Consider the following 12,439-nt stretch of genomic DNA (forward strand, 5'->3'; position numbering starts at 1 on the left):
GGAACTCACTCTGTAGACCAGCCTGGCCTCAAACTCAGAAATCCACCTGCCTCTGCCTCCCAAATGCTGGGATTAAAGGCGTGTGCCACCCCCCGCCCTGCTTGATGTTTCTTAAACTATTCTACATAGTTCCTTTATCTTTTACAGATATTTGTGTGGCGAGCGTATGTGCACATGTGCATGCATCTGAATGTTTGCAGACAAGGGCATTGGATGTACTTTATTGCTTACTCCTTTGAGGCAGGCCTGATACCTGAACATGGAACGTGTTTAAGATGTCTTCGTGTGCGTATATGTACCTAAGTGCCAGTATGTATACACAGAGTTCAAAAGAGTGGAAGATCCGTTCGAGTTAAGTTACAGATGGTTGGGAGCTATGTGGATCCTGGGAACCCCTCTTGGATTCTCTGTAAGAGCAGTATGTACTTTTAACCTTTGAGCTCCCCCCCCCCCCCGCCGGGGGAAAGAGCAAGCTCAAGTGATCTTGTCTTTACTCACCAGGAAGTACTTATTTGTAGGGATACCCCAAATAGTGCTGGGGTGATCTGAACCTGCTTTCATAATTACAGAGCGGGTATATTTAACTGCTGAGCCAGGTCTTCAGTGTCTAGATCATTTTACACAGTGTACGCTGGTTTGAATAAAAATGAGCCGCATAGACCAATAAGAAACGACACTATTGGGTGTGGCTTTGTTGGAGGCGTGTCTTGGGGGGTTGAACTTTGAGGTCTCTGAAAGCTCAAGCCAGTTTGCTTCCTGCTCTCTGCAGATCTGGATGTAAAACTCTCAGCTCCTTTGGTATAGTAACTGCCTACGTGCTGTCACACTTCCCACCGTGATCAGTTTTCCTTTATAAGAGCTGACATAGTCACGATGTCTCTTCACAGCAAAGGAAAACCCAAGACGCATGGGAAACGGACACAGTCAGACATTTTCATAGGAGGAACAACAGAGCGATCAAAAGGATAGCGTTGAGATATGGTTAAGTGCTGCTCCAGGGGCTGGGGAAATAGTTCTGTTGGTCACACATAAGAAGCCAAGTGGTGGTGCATGTCTATAATCTCAGTGCTGGGGAGATGGAAAGAAGGTCCTTCAGGCTTACCGATCAGTCAGTAAAAAGCAATACCCAAGAATATGTCTCAAAATTAAAAAACAAAACAGTTGAGGACACTTGAGAACTCTGGCAGTGCTGACCTCCACCCACATGCACGTAACACCCCCACACATCTTGCTCCAGCAACCAGAAGGGAACCCAAAATGCTGGCTCCCCAGCCTTCCCAAGTCTACAAATGTCTGTGATGATGTAGACGCTGTGTTCTCTCTGACCAGGGCATCAGGTCACTAGCATGGACTATGACCCTCTCTTGAATTATGGGTAGAAGAAGCAGTTTGCTCAGAAAGCAACTATAGCCTGGCTCAATGTATGGCCTGGCTTCTGGCATACTCAAACTCTTCTTTGTAGGGCAGTTAAAAGGAGCCTCGAGGACAGCCAGAAGCAAAAAGCTTTTTTGGGAGAAAATGCCACAAGGATTGTATTCCCCGGAGACATGAGGAGATCAGAAAGTAGAAATATCCAGAACACACACCATGGCTTTAAACTAATTCCCTATCCAGACTTAATCAGAGCAGGTCTGGTGGCACAGGTCTTTAATCGTAGCACTAAGAAGGGAGAGGCGGGTGCATCTGTGAGTTTGAGACCAGTTTGACAGAGTTCACAACAGGCTCCAGGAGAGCCAGGATGGCACGGGGAAGGCTGCTGAGGCACATCTGAGAACACACTGAGTACCAAGCTCACATGGAGAAAGGTCTTCAGCACACGCTTCTCCTGGCAATCGTATAGCCTCCACCTCCTCACCGCTTCTTGTGCCAGGCAGTTACTAATGTGAAGTGAGGTGCTCCCACTCCTGGCTGAAGCTTGCCTGGGGTAGGTAGGCCACAAGAAGCTAAAGGACAGACATAAACTGCAAGGTGGTGGCTAAGGTGGGTTACTCCTTCTCGACCCCTGCAGTGTCTGTGGAGAACACTCCAGAGGCAAAGGCTAGCCAGGTGGGGCAGCGATCCACTACTGAAACTGAACAAACTTGGCAGGGCCACACAGTGAGAGGCTGGGCTCCTCATCACAGCCTGTGGCTGCAAGCTCTACTTTACCCCAGCAGTGTCAAACCAGAGAGGGAGAACTGTAACATCCAGCTTCTTGATAAAGTCTTTTAATGGAAAATGTAAAACCCCTTTCAACTGTAATGTACAAAGCCATATGTAACACTTGCACTTTAACAAAAGCAAGCCAATGTCTTAAAAAAATACATCCTTAAATGTATATATGTATATATTTACATAGCATATTAAGTTTAATATTTAGCTTTAAAACTTCACATAAATTTTACCAAAATGAGACAATTTTAAATAAATTACACCTTTTGAAAATGTTTAATTGTACAGTCAATAGCTTCAACAAAATATTGAAGTGTCTGAGTTTAGTATCTACTTTATATACTTTGTATTTTACACATTTTACAGTTATTTGGCAGTAATTTTCTGATTATGACATGACTGCTGTGCAATCCAGCAACTTTCCCAAGGCAGGCGACAGCTGGTGTTTGTGTCCTAGTCTCACAGTAACTGTCTCAGTGTAGTGAAAAATATCAGTTATTTATTAAACTGTACAACAGCACATTTACACTTGATCAACAATATAGCATAGATTTTTTTGTTTTGTTTTTTACCAAAAATAAATACATCATTTTAAATCTGGCATCTTCACAAACATCATATACACTATGATACAGGAACAGCTATATAGTGCTGCTTTTAAATTTAGCTTGGTTCATAGCTAGCATTGAATCACAGGGGCCGTGACATAATGCTATACTGGTATGGTGTCAGTAGCAAGTAATTACTACAAAGAGAATTTCTTGGCACTGATGGTTTAATGGAGCTTAAGTCAGACCTAGTGTCACTCAAGGGGCACCCCAGTTCCAAGCACCCTTAGGTGTCTTCCATATCCTCTACTTCATCTGCATGCATCTTCAAAGCTCTCACCATTTCCTTGACTGCATGATACAAGATATTCTTAACCTAAAAGAGACAGGATTTGTAATCACTGAGCTGCTGCTGGATTAAAAACAACAGTTTATATAAAACGCACCCCCAAACACACCCCTACACCCCCAGGACTTCACTGTAGCTCAAGTGAGCCTCAAATTCAACAGCAATCCTCTGCTGCAGCCTCCTGAGTGTGGGGACTACAGGGCACACAATACATGGCTGTTTAAAAAGCAAAGCGGTAGCTTTAATTTTAAGGGAACTGAGAAGCAAACTTAAGACAAGAAACAAAAAAAAGCTCAAAGCACCCAAAGCATCCATCAGTGAATTCAGTAACCTCTGCTGTGTTGACTGTAGCTATCCTAGTGTGCCAAGACAGAAACAGCTGCCTAAGGTGGACTTCATATATCCTATTTTCTGAGGATAAAAATCAATCAAACAAACAAACAAACAACCCAACAACCGCCCCCTAAAACAATAACAAAGCCAAAACCCTAAAAGAATCCTGGATCTCCTCTGAACACTCCTTACCTGAAGTTTATCATCATAATTGATTTCTTCCTTCAAAAGCCTCAGCTCTTGTGTTAAGTGAAACGACTGTACAAGATGTTCTGGAGAGACAAAGTCTTCAGTCACCTGAATACAGCTGTGAAAATTCTGTACCTATTCAAAAAGGAAAAAAGGTGAAATGCAAATTTTAGAACAGATGGTCACAGTGGAAGCAAAGAAAAGCCAAGCTGTCTAAAATGAATAAATACAAAGGACAATTCTGCCAGAGAATTTTCTCAGAACATCAAATGGATTTCAGAGCTTAAGACCACACTTTAATGAGAAAGTTATGTCACCAAAAAGCTTCATGTGAAGTGACTTTGTAAATGAAGTATTTTTAAATGATAAAAACAAATGACTTTTCCAGGAATCCTTTGGAGAGGCTAATAAGATCCTAATGTATCAATATTTGTGTAGATGGACTGTTAAAACGTGTTACTTGAAAATACTAAGGGGGGCTGCAAGGAGCACTCGCTCTGTGCTGTTGCCATTCCCTTGTTGGGCATGGCAGGATTTACTCTCGCATCAAGAGAAGAAAGGAAATGGAACTCAGTTCACCTGCCCGGCACTGGGGCGGAACGGCAGTTCCACATGATCTACTGGCCATGCAGGAGTTTCAGAACAGCGCTACAGTTTGTATCTGTGTCTTTGTTTCAAATTGGCCAATTAAAGAGATCTTCTGATCTCAGGTGACTTTAGTCTAAATCATGTTGTTGACTAAAAGGTTTTCTTCAGGAGCCAGTCAGCATTATGCCATTTGTTTAGCAGTTACACCTTCTGTGTATCCTTGTTCCTAATAACTGCTTTTTTCTTAATGCTTTGTATAGCAGAGGAAGGCCAAAGTGGATCTAATATGAGATTTTGTTCATTAATTGTCTTTAGGTTGTCCTCCAATGATGTTTTAAAATGCCATAAAAATTCCTGGGAAAGAAGAACAACTGAAAAACTAAGCACTTCCATTGAGTCTAGTTTTGAAGTTTGCAAAACAAATGTAATTGGGAAGAGTGAGATGAGAGGCAGAGAGGAAGTGGGAAATGGAGACTGTGGTAGAGTCTAACTGATGACAGGGGGATGGGACTCCAGAGGGGCTACAGTTCCTCCTCTGGACATATGACCACCTGAACAGCTGCTGAAGTCTGCAGAGTTGTTTAACTCAAGCACTGGGCCTCTAGTGACAAGTGGCATCATAAAGTAAGCGTTCTGTTTCTGGGCTCATTGGGATGCTGGTTCCTCTGGAGAGTAACAGTGGGAGCCTCACATGTCTCCCTGGGTCTTCCTTATGTCTGTAGAACAGATGCTCTATTCACAACAGTAGACTATGGATGAGATGCTCAGCTCCTGTCCCAAGACAAATCAGCCAATAAATGGCAAGTCAACAGGAGGCCAACTCCTGTGATGTCTTGTCTAACAGATGTGTTACATTGCTACATTAACTCTCATACCAGCTACATAGTCTCCTATGTCTTATATGGGTATGCTGTGGGGAGAGCGAGTCCTTCACGAGTCTTAGCATGTTACCTTTGGTATGTTTAGTTCTAGCCCTCACTGTGGTCTTTCAATGTCTTGTTCTTTTCAGTCTCTTCATCCACCATCTTTGTGGCTTCCTCTTTGAGTTGTCTAGTAAGTCCCGAGGTCTGGAATGTTCTGTCAATACATTCTTTCCTGGGAATGGCCCTCCTTTTCTGTTTCTGTGCACATGTGGACCACTCTAGGCTGAAGGCTGGGCATCTGCATATTATTATATGAGCTCTGGTAAGCATCTTCCCTTGCCTCAAGCACTGGATCCCAGTCACCAAGGGTCCTCGTCACTTTGCAGTCTCTGAGAAGGCTGTATTTCTTGCTGGATGTCGTCAGGAAGGAACTGTCCCATATTTTTTCCAGTGGTTAGCTGTGTGCTGACAGAGATTTCCTTCAAGAGACCTTCTTTTAAAAGTGCCTCCTGGCTCTTCTGAGCTTTGTGTGTCACCGCCCAGAGCTCAGAGATGTGGTGTCAGCACTGACACAATTTATGACTGCTTTAAAATGTTTTTCAGACTGCCAACTTCTATTCCTGCTTACAGGACAGTGTATGTTTCTGAACAACCCTTATCAGATGGATTTCGCTGAAAGCTTGAGAGGTAAAGGCTCCAGCTTTAAAGCAGACCAGTGAGCTTCCCGTTCCATTTACGCCCTCTCTTAAGCCATCCAAGCCATTAGTCATCCTGGCTGGGATTAGGAGGAGGGAGGTGGGAAAAGCAAGCTTGGCATATTTACAGTCTGAATGTTATCTCTAAAAGGGGCTCTTCAGTATCTTGATACAGTATTTGGTTGTCTGTGAAAATATTATGTGAGAAGGTTTTGCCATGCATTTCTTCTCGACAATTTCTTCTGCAGACAATTTGCAACTCTTAAAAATATCAAGTCACAAGGCTAAGCCAGTCTAGAAACTTAGGGCAAACTTATTAATAAGATTTTTCTCTTCATGTTCTTTTCCTTTCTGTTTCTTTCCCTGGTGTGGACTGGGGTGGGGAAGAGGAGGCCTGAGCTTCACAGTCTAGGTCAGTGCTCTGTACTGTGCTCCAGCCCCAGCTCTGGTCTCAGATTTAAAAGCCATTCGGAACACTACAGCAGATGGTAAGTAAACATGAGAGACCAAGGCCCAGGAACTGTTGAGGAATACATGTAATTTCACATGCTCTGTCTCACAAGCTGCAATTTTAGACTGAGATGAGATGGTGGCTATCATACTTGTACCCAGTAAGACAATAAGCAAACTGCCCTCACAGTTTAATGCCACTGTCTTTCTCCCCAGTTACTGCTCAGAGGCCAGAATGGCATGCTGCTGCTGCTGTCGTGGCAGGGCTGGTCCCAGTGAAGCAGTGTCACATGCTTCAGTCTGCACATCTATCAAAGTGTAGTCCCTCAGGTAGTACCAGCAGGACTGACTATCAGAAACGTGAAAGCTCATGTTCCTCCCCAAGCAGACTTGCCAAGATCAGAAACACTAGGGGTGGGTGCAGCGCCTGTGTGGGACTCAGGCTTCCAGACAGGAAGCGCTCTGGGAAGTGGTCATGAGACGAATGCACATCTGAAGCCAGCCCATCTAAATAACAAAACACCATCTTGAACCTTTTCCTTTCCTTCATACCCCAACCACAGTCTAAAAAATAAATCTGAAAGTAGCAAGGGCTAGCGAGGAAGCAGAGAAAATCAAACACACACGTGGGGAAAGGTATAACCACTTTAGGGGACAGAGGGAGCTTCTGACAAGCGAGTTGTGCATTTATCATTTAGGCAAATCCCACTAGCCAATATTTACCCAATGAAAGACCATTCTGGCACAGAAGCCTACATGTAAATATTTATATTTTATTAATGAGTGAGCTAAAAAAAACCCAAACGTATTGCAGCTGTAGAGTCTCAACTGCCTCCCCCAACTCCCCAGCAACAAAACAGACCACTGTTCTACACACTACTGATGATGCTGAAATTCACTGTAAAAAAGGGCAGAGTTAATGAGTATTTATTGTGGGTAAGAAAGGTCCTACTATGAGTTAAGTTCTCAGCACTCATGTCCAAGAGGCTGCTTTATTGTAAGCCAGTGCTTATAACCCCAGCTCCAAGAGGACAAGGATGCAGGCACCCGCACTCACACAGCCATGATTAAAACAAAATAAAACAAAGAAAAACAACGACAATAATTTTTTAAAAAAAATAACACATTGTATGCTTCCATTACTATTACTAGTTATTGAAAGAGGGTCTGGCTGTAGTCAACGCAGGCTTGGAACTTGACACGGCCCTCCTTCCACTTCCAGAGTGCTCATTACAGCTGTGAACATCTCAGCAGGTATAAAGGTGACAAAAAGGCGTTCTCAGAGAAGCAGAAGGTAGAGTCAAATGGCGTACAAGTTCTAGGTCATACTTAGAGACACAGTAAGCTCCAAGTTAGCCAACACAAAACCATGTCCCCAAAAAGGAGGGATAGGGGGTGGGGGGAAGAGCTGGAAAGAAGGCTCAACAGTTAAGAGCACTGGTCTTCCACCTATAACTCTAGTTCCTGCGCTGACTTTAACACACATGCACATAAACACACACATATAAGTTACAAGGCCGTGCCATAATCAAGAACAGCAGCAAAACCACTGTGTCCAAAGAGAGCCTGGTCTACAGAGTAAGACTATTTCAAACATCCCAGTACTGGGAAGGCTGACAGGAGGCCAGCTTGGTGCAAATCACTCAAAACAGCAACAATAACCCGATACTTAACAAGCTAGGCCTGTAAACAAGGACCGCCAAGTAAACCTATTTTCTATTAGCAAAGCAGTCTGGTCCGTTTCTTGTACCAGAGGCAGGTTTCTTTATGTGATCTACATTTTGTGTACAAGTTAGCCACTTTCTGATGAGGCAGCACAAACAAATGACGTGTAAGGGGGCTCCGAATCCCAGTTCAACATGAATGACAGTGACTAACATTCCTGAATGAACACAAGTCCATGAGAACCAACCAACCAATACACTTTCTAGGAGAGTTCAAGCCATATTACTATGTAGATATTTTAGTCTCACAAATGACATGTAAGATCCAAGAATGACGAATCTGATTATCTTTTTAAAAAACACTCACTATCAAAACTAAGGAAAATCTGTCATTACTATACATGCAGCACAGTGACAACAGTAATAAAAAAAACTCTCCTTAATAAACGCATCCTATCAGATGCCCCTCACTATTGATGCTGGGGAAACACACCAGGGTAAACGATATTTTTCTTCTGGGGAGGCAGGTGTCTCAGGTTTTCCCGACATACCTCATCACCCACTACCATCTAGGAGTCTAGGCCATTCTTCCCAGTCCCACATGTCTACCTACTGATGCAAAGATTGTACCTGTTTTCTTCTTACTTCTTTGCTTGTTCCGAAAGCCATGCTATGTAGCCCAGGTGGGCCTTGAACTTGTGATCCTCCTGTTTCAGCCTCCCTAACCAGGGGGTTATGGGTGGCCATCACTGCCATGCTAGGTATTAATGTAGATTTTAAGTTCTGTGGGTGGAGAGCTATATAAATTGTACACTATCTTTCATTAAATATGTTAGAATTATACTAGCATGCCATCGAGAAGGGAACTGTTCACAAATGCAAAGTCTAGCTGCTCTGCATGCTCTCTGCATAGTTGGTGAGCATGCAGAGCAGCCGGCTTCCTCACTGCCCGAAGTGCAGAGAACCTGTAATCTAACAATCTAGTTCAAGTCAACGGCTTAAGCTCTCAAAGTGTTTAACTGCTTTAAGTTTCAAAAACAATAAATACCATTTTAATGGAAACACAGTGGTTATGTGCATTTTTCTACGTAACATCTTCTTTGATTTTTACCTATATAGAGTAATTCCCCCCCCCCCAACCAGTTCTTTTTAGTACAGAGAAGTTACAATCACATCAATATGTACCTGATGAAGTGTTCCTGCTGGCAAAACAATGGCATCACCGAGGAACTGAATCAGAGTGCAGGCTCTCACCCCATATTCCTCAAGCAGTCTCTGGCGGAGCTTTCTATTCACATACCAGGTTTGGTCCCGGATGGGATCATGCTCTGGCAGAACTTCAAGGCCTTGTTCTTTTGAAATCTGATATAGGTTAAAATAAAATGTGCACACCATCTTAAGGGACTGGAAAAATCTTATTTACTTGTGGTGAGCTTTTGCTCTCACACTCTTATAAAACAATGGCTAGGGACTGGAGATGGCCCAGCAGTTAAGAGCACTGGCTGCTCTTGCAGAGGACCTGGGTTTGATGGTCAGCAGCAAGACAGCAGCTCACTCCATCTGTAATGAGGACTCCCTTCTGGGGTTCTCAGGCACTGTCTGTATAGGGGAAACAGACACGAAAGCTGGCAAAACATCTATACACATAAAAATGAAAATAAATCTCAAAGCAAACAAACAAGTTAATGACTGTTCTTAATTCTAAGAACCTAAGGCTGGGCTGTGTGGTGGTTCATATCTTTTATCCAAGCACTCTAGGGGCAGAGGCAGCTGGATGTCTCTGAGTTGGAGGCCTACCTGTTGTACAAAGGAGGTTCTAGGCTAGTCAGAGCTACAGAAAGGAAATCTGTCTCAGAGCATTCTGCAGTTATTCAGAAAGCCACAGGACACTGACACAGCACTTCCCTACTGGGAAGCTCTCATCTATGCAGTGGGCTTAATCACATTTACTTCCTCCTCACACAGATGAGAGAAAACCACGTGCCTCCTGTTCTCTCCAAAGTTAACCCTCATGCACATGGATCTCATAAGCCCTTACAGATACATAGAAAAATAAGTAACTCTTGTAGATTCAGCGACCTGGCCCATCAAAAATCTATTTCAAGAAACTATTAATAGTTAATGAAAAGCTGGATTTAAGAAGCATAATTATTATATTTTAGATTAAAACACTTTCAGGGATTCTGCTATATGGTGGTACCTCGTAGCGATTCTTTATACAGATCCCAGAAACACTATTTAACTCCATTCAAGAAGATGAGCAAAACACAATGGCTTTAAAACCAAGAAACAGCAGCTCTGGAAAACTGTTTATTTACTCATTTTTACACTTTATGTGTTTGAGTGTTTTGCCTACATGTATGTTTGTGCACCACATCTGTGCCTACTGCTGTAAGAGGCCAGAAGAGGGTTTCAGGTCCCTTGGCACTGGAGTTAGTTACAGAAGACTGTGAGCTGCCATGCGGGTCCTAGGAACAACCCTGGATCCTCTGAAAGAGCAGTAAGTGATCTTAACTACTGAACCATTGTTCCAGTTCCACATAGAGGGCCGTTTGAAACCAACAAAACACTAAAAAAGACTAAAAAGTATCTAAATGATCTTATATTGCAGAATGCCAAAAAGGTAAATTAACAGACAGTCCACGCTCATAGTGGAGTGGGATGCCTTGATGTCTCAGTCATACCTTTTGAAGAAATTCTCTTATCTTGTCAACATCTTTTCCAGCATAAACATGCCACAGAGCACCAGGGATTTCACTTGAATCCTTTAATCTTTTTCTTAAAACATCATCTAATTCTTCTTCTTCAAATTTCTTAAGTATTCCTGAAACACAGGAAATTCAATTGGTCAGTTAAGGCTCCAAAAAGCCCAACCTTCTAAAACTGATGACCAGTGCAGGAAGCCTTTTCTTGTTTATTTTGCACATACCCCTCCCCCCTGGCATGGTCTCAATATGTAGCCCAGACTACTGTGGAACTTGCTATTCAACAAAATCTGGATTGTAACCCACTGTTCTCTGGTCTCAACTTCTAGACAAAAGACATGTATTTCCCTGCAGGGCTAGGGTCGGGATTCTCATTATTAAACCTAGTTATACAGTTTAAAATTGTTGGGGGAAGCAAAGGCCTGAGTTTGAGACTCATGTGTCCACAGGAAGAGAAAGAATGATTTCACAATTATTTGTTTCAGAGACAGAGAATCTACTCTTGAGCTAGAAATTTAGTTTCAAAAGAAAAAAAACCTTTCTCCCTGTCTCAGGGATGGTCTGACTGAGCAACGTCATTAGCTCAGGACATTTCTTAACCAACAAAAACATTTTTTAACTTTTTATTATTTGGTTTCTATAATTACTGAGTAAGGCCAACAGGAGACATTGCCTTAATTTTAGATTTAGTGAAGGGAGTAACGAGGCTCAATCATATACGTGGGCTTGCTTACTACTGGTTACTAGTAAGTATTCTGGTTAATTTTAATAGGTCCTATGCCCTTATTATGGTTAACCTGTCATCACATGCAAATCGATTTCTTCATAGGCTAAGGTTCTAAAGAAGCATCAGGTAGGTAATCCTTGTCAAATGCTGGCACATTAGAAATCCCCAGATCTATGTAAGGAATAGGAAGAACACCAACAAAGGCATCGACTCTAGGCAGTCCCAGTATGACAATTACAGAAAACTTTCCACGTTGGTTTCCATATTGGTAAATGTATATAACCGACAGTTTGCATGTGTGTGTGTACCACATGTGCCTACTGCCTCAGGAATTCACAAGAGAACACCAGATGCCCTGAAGTGGAGTTATAGACAGTTGTGAGCGGCTAGGAACTGAACATGGGTTCTCTGAAAGAGCAATGAGTGGTGGTAACCACTGCACAATCTCTCTCAGTGTGTTCTCTAGGGTTTAAACGCTATCTACTGCAAAGATGTATCGGACGTCCCCTAACATCTATGATGGCACAGTCTTTACAATATTCAAATCTGGCTGCAAAGGTATCTTAATTCAAGTATTGATCAGATGTGTGGTAGACTAATAACAGGGCTTTTTTGGGGGTGGGGGTGGGGGGAGAGAGGGAGGTGTTAAAGAACTTCATGGAGTTCCAGAAGGTCTTAATAAGCCTACACAAATTAAACACACTTAATAAATGTTGTCATAAGAAGATGAAAGCACCAAGAGACTAGTTCAGTCTTTAAATATTAGCTATGAAAACATTTTCCCGCCAGACAGTGGTGGTGCACGCCTTTAATCCCAGCACTTGGGAGAGGCAGAGGCAGGCTGGTTTCTGAGTTCGAGGCCAGCCTGGTCTACAAAGTGAGTTCCAGGACAGCCCGGGCTATACAGAGAAACCCTGTCTCAAAAACAAAAACAAACAAACAAACAAACAAACAAAAAAACCCCAACCAAACAAAAAAGTTTTCCCTCTAATTAAGGAAATAACAAAATAGAGAACAACTTTGTAAGTTTACTAGACAATTTGATGCTTCTTTAGGCTACTTTAAAACTGTACTGTTAAATATTTTATATTTTTAAATGTTTCTCAATAAAGTTACAGGTTGGGTCATGTTGTGTTGGAGCATCTGTACAATCCCCAAACTTGGGAGGACATGAACT

At 42.6% G+C, this 12,439-nt stretch overlaps 1 protein-coding gene across 11 annotated transcripts in view; it reads right to left on the reverse strand.

The window, feature by feature from the left end:
- Window positions 1-2,191: 2,191 nt before the first annotated feature.
- Jmjd1c (jumonji domain containing 1C) overlaps window positions 2,192-12,439 on the reverse strand; it is a 140,450-nt gene continuing 130,202 nt past the window's right edge. For 10 of the 11 annotated variants that reach the window (XM_028780266.1, XM_028780265.1, XM_028780264.1 and 7 more), the window contains 4 exons: window positions 10,515-10,654; window positions 9,016-9,192; window positions 3,574-3,705; window positions 2,192-3,075 (listed from right to left, as the gene is read on the reverse strand). In XM_028780266.1, the coding sequence (XP_028636099.1) occupies window positions 2,986-3,075; window positions 3,574-3,705; window positions 9,016-9,192; window positions 10,515-10,654 (539 nt within the window). In that variant the 3' untranslated portion in view covers window positions 2,192-2,985. Of the gene's footprint in view, window positions 3,076-3,573; window positions 4,930-9,015; window positions 9,193-10,514; window positions 10,655-12,439 lie in introns of those variants that run through there. The other variant, XM_028780267.1, reaches the window with a different exon arrangement.

This window comes from Grammomys surdaster, unplaced genomic scaffold, assembly GCF_004785775.1.
Source record: "Grammomys surdaster isolate TR1022 unplaced genomic scaffold, NIH_TR_1.0 367, whole genome shotgun sequence".
In the NCBI taxonomy this organism is placed as follows: Eukaryota; Metazoa; Chordata; class Mammalia; order Rodentia; family Muridae; genus Grammomys; species Grammomys surdaster.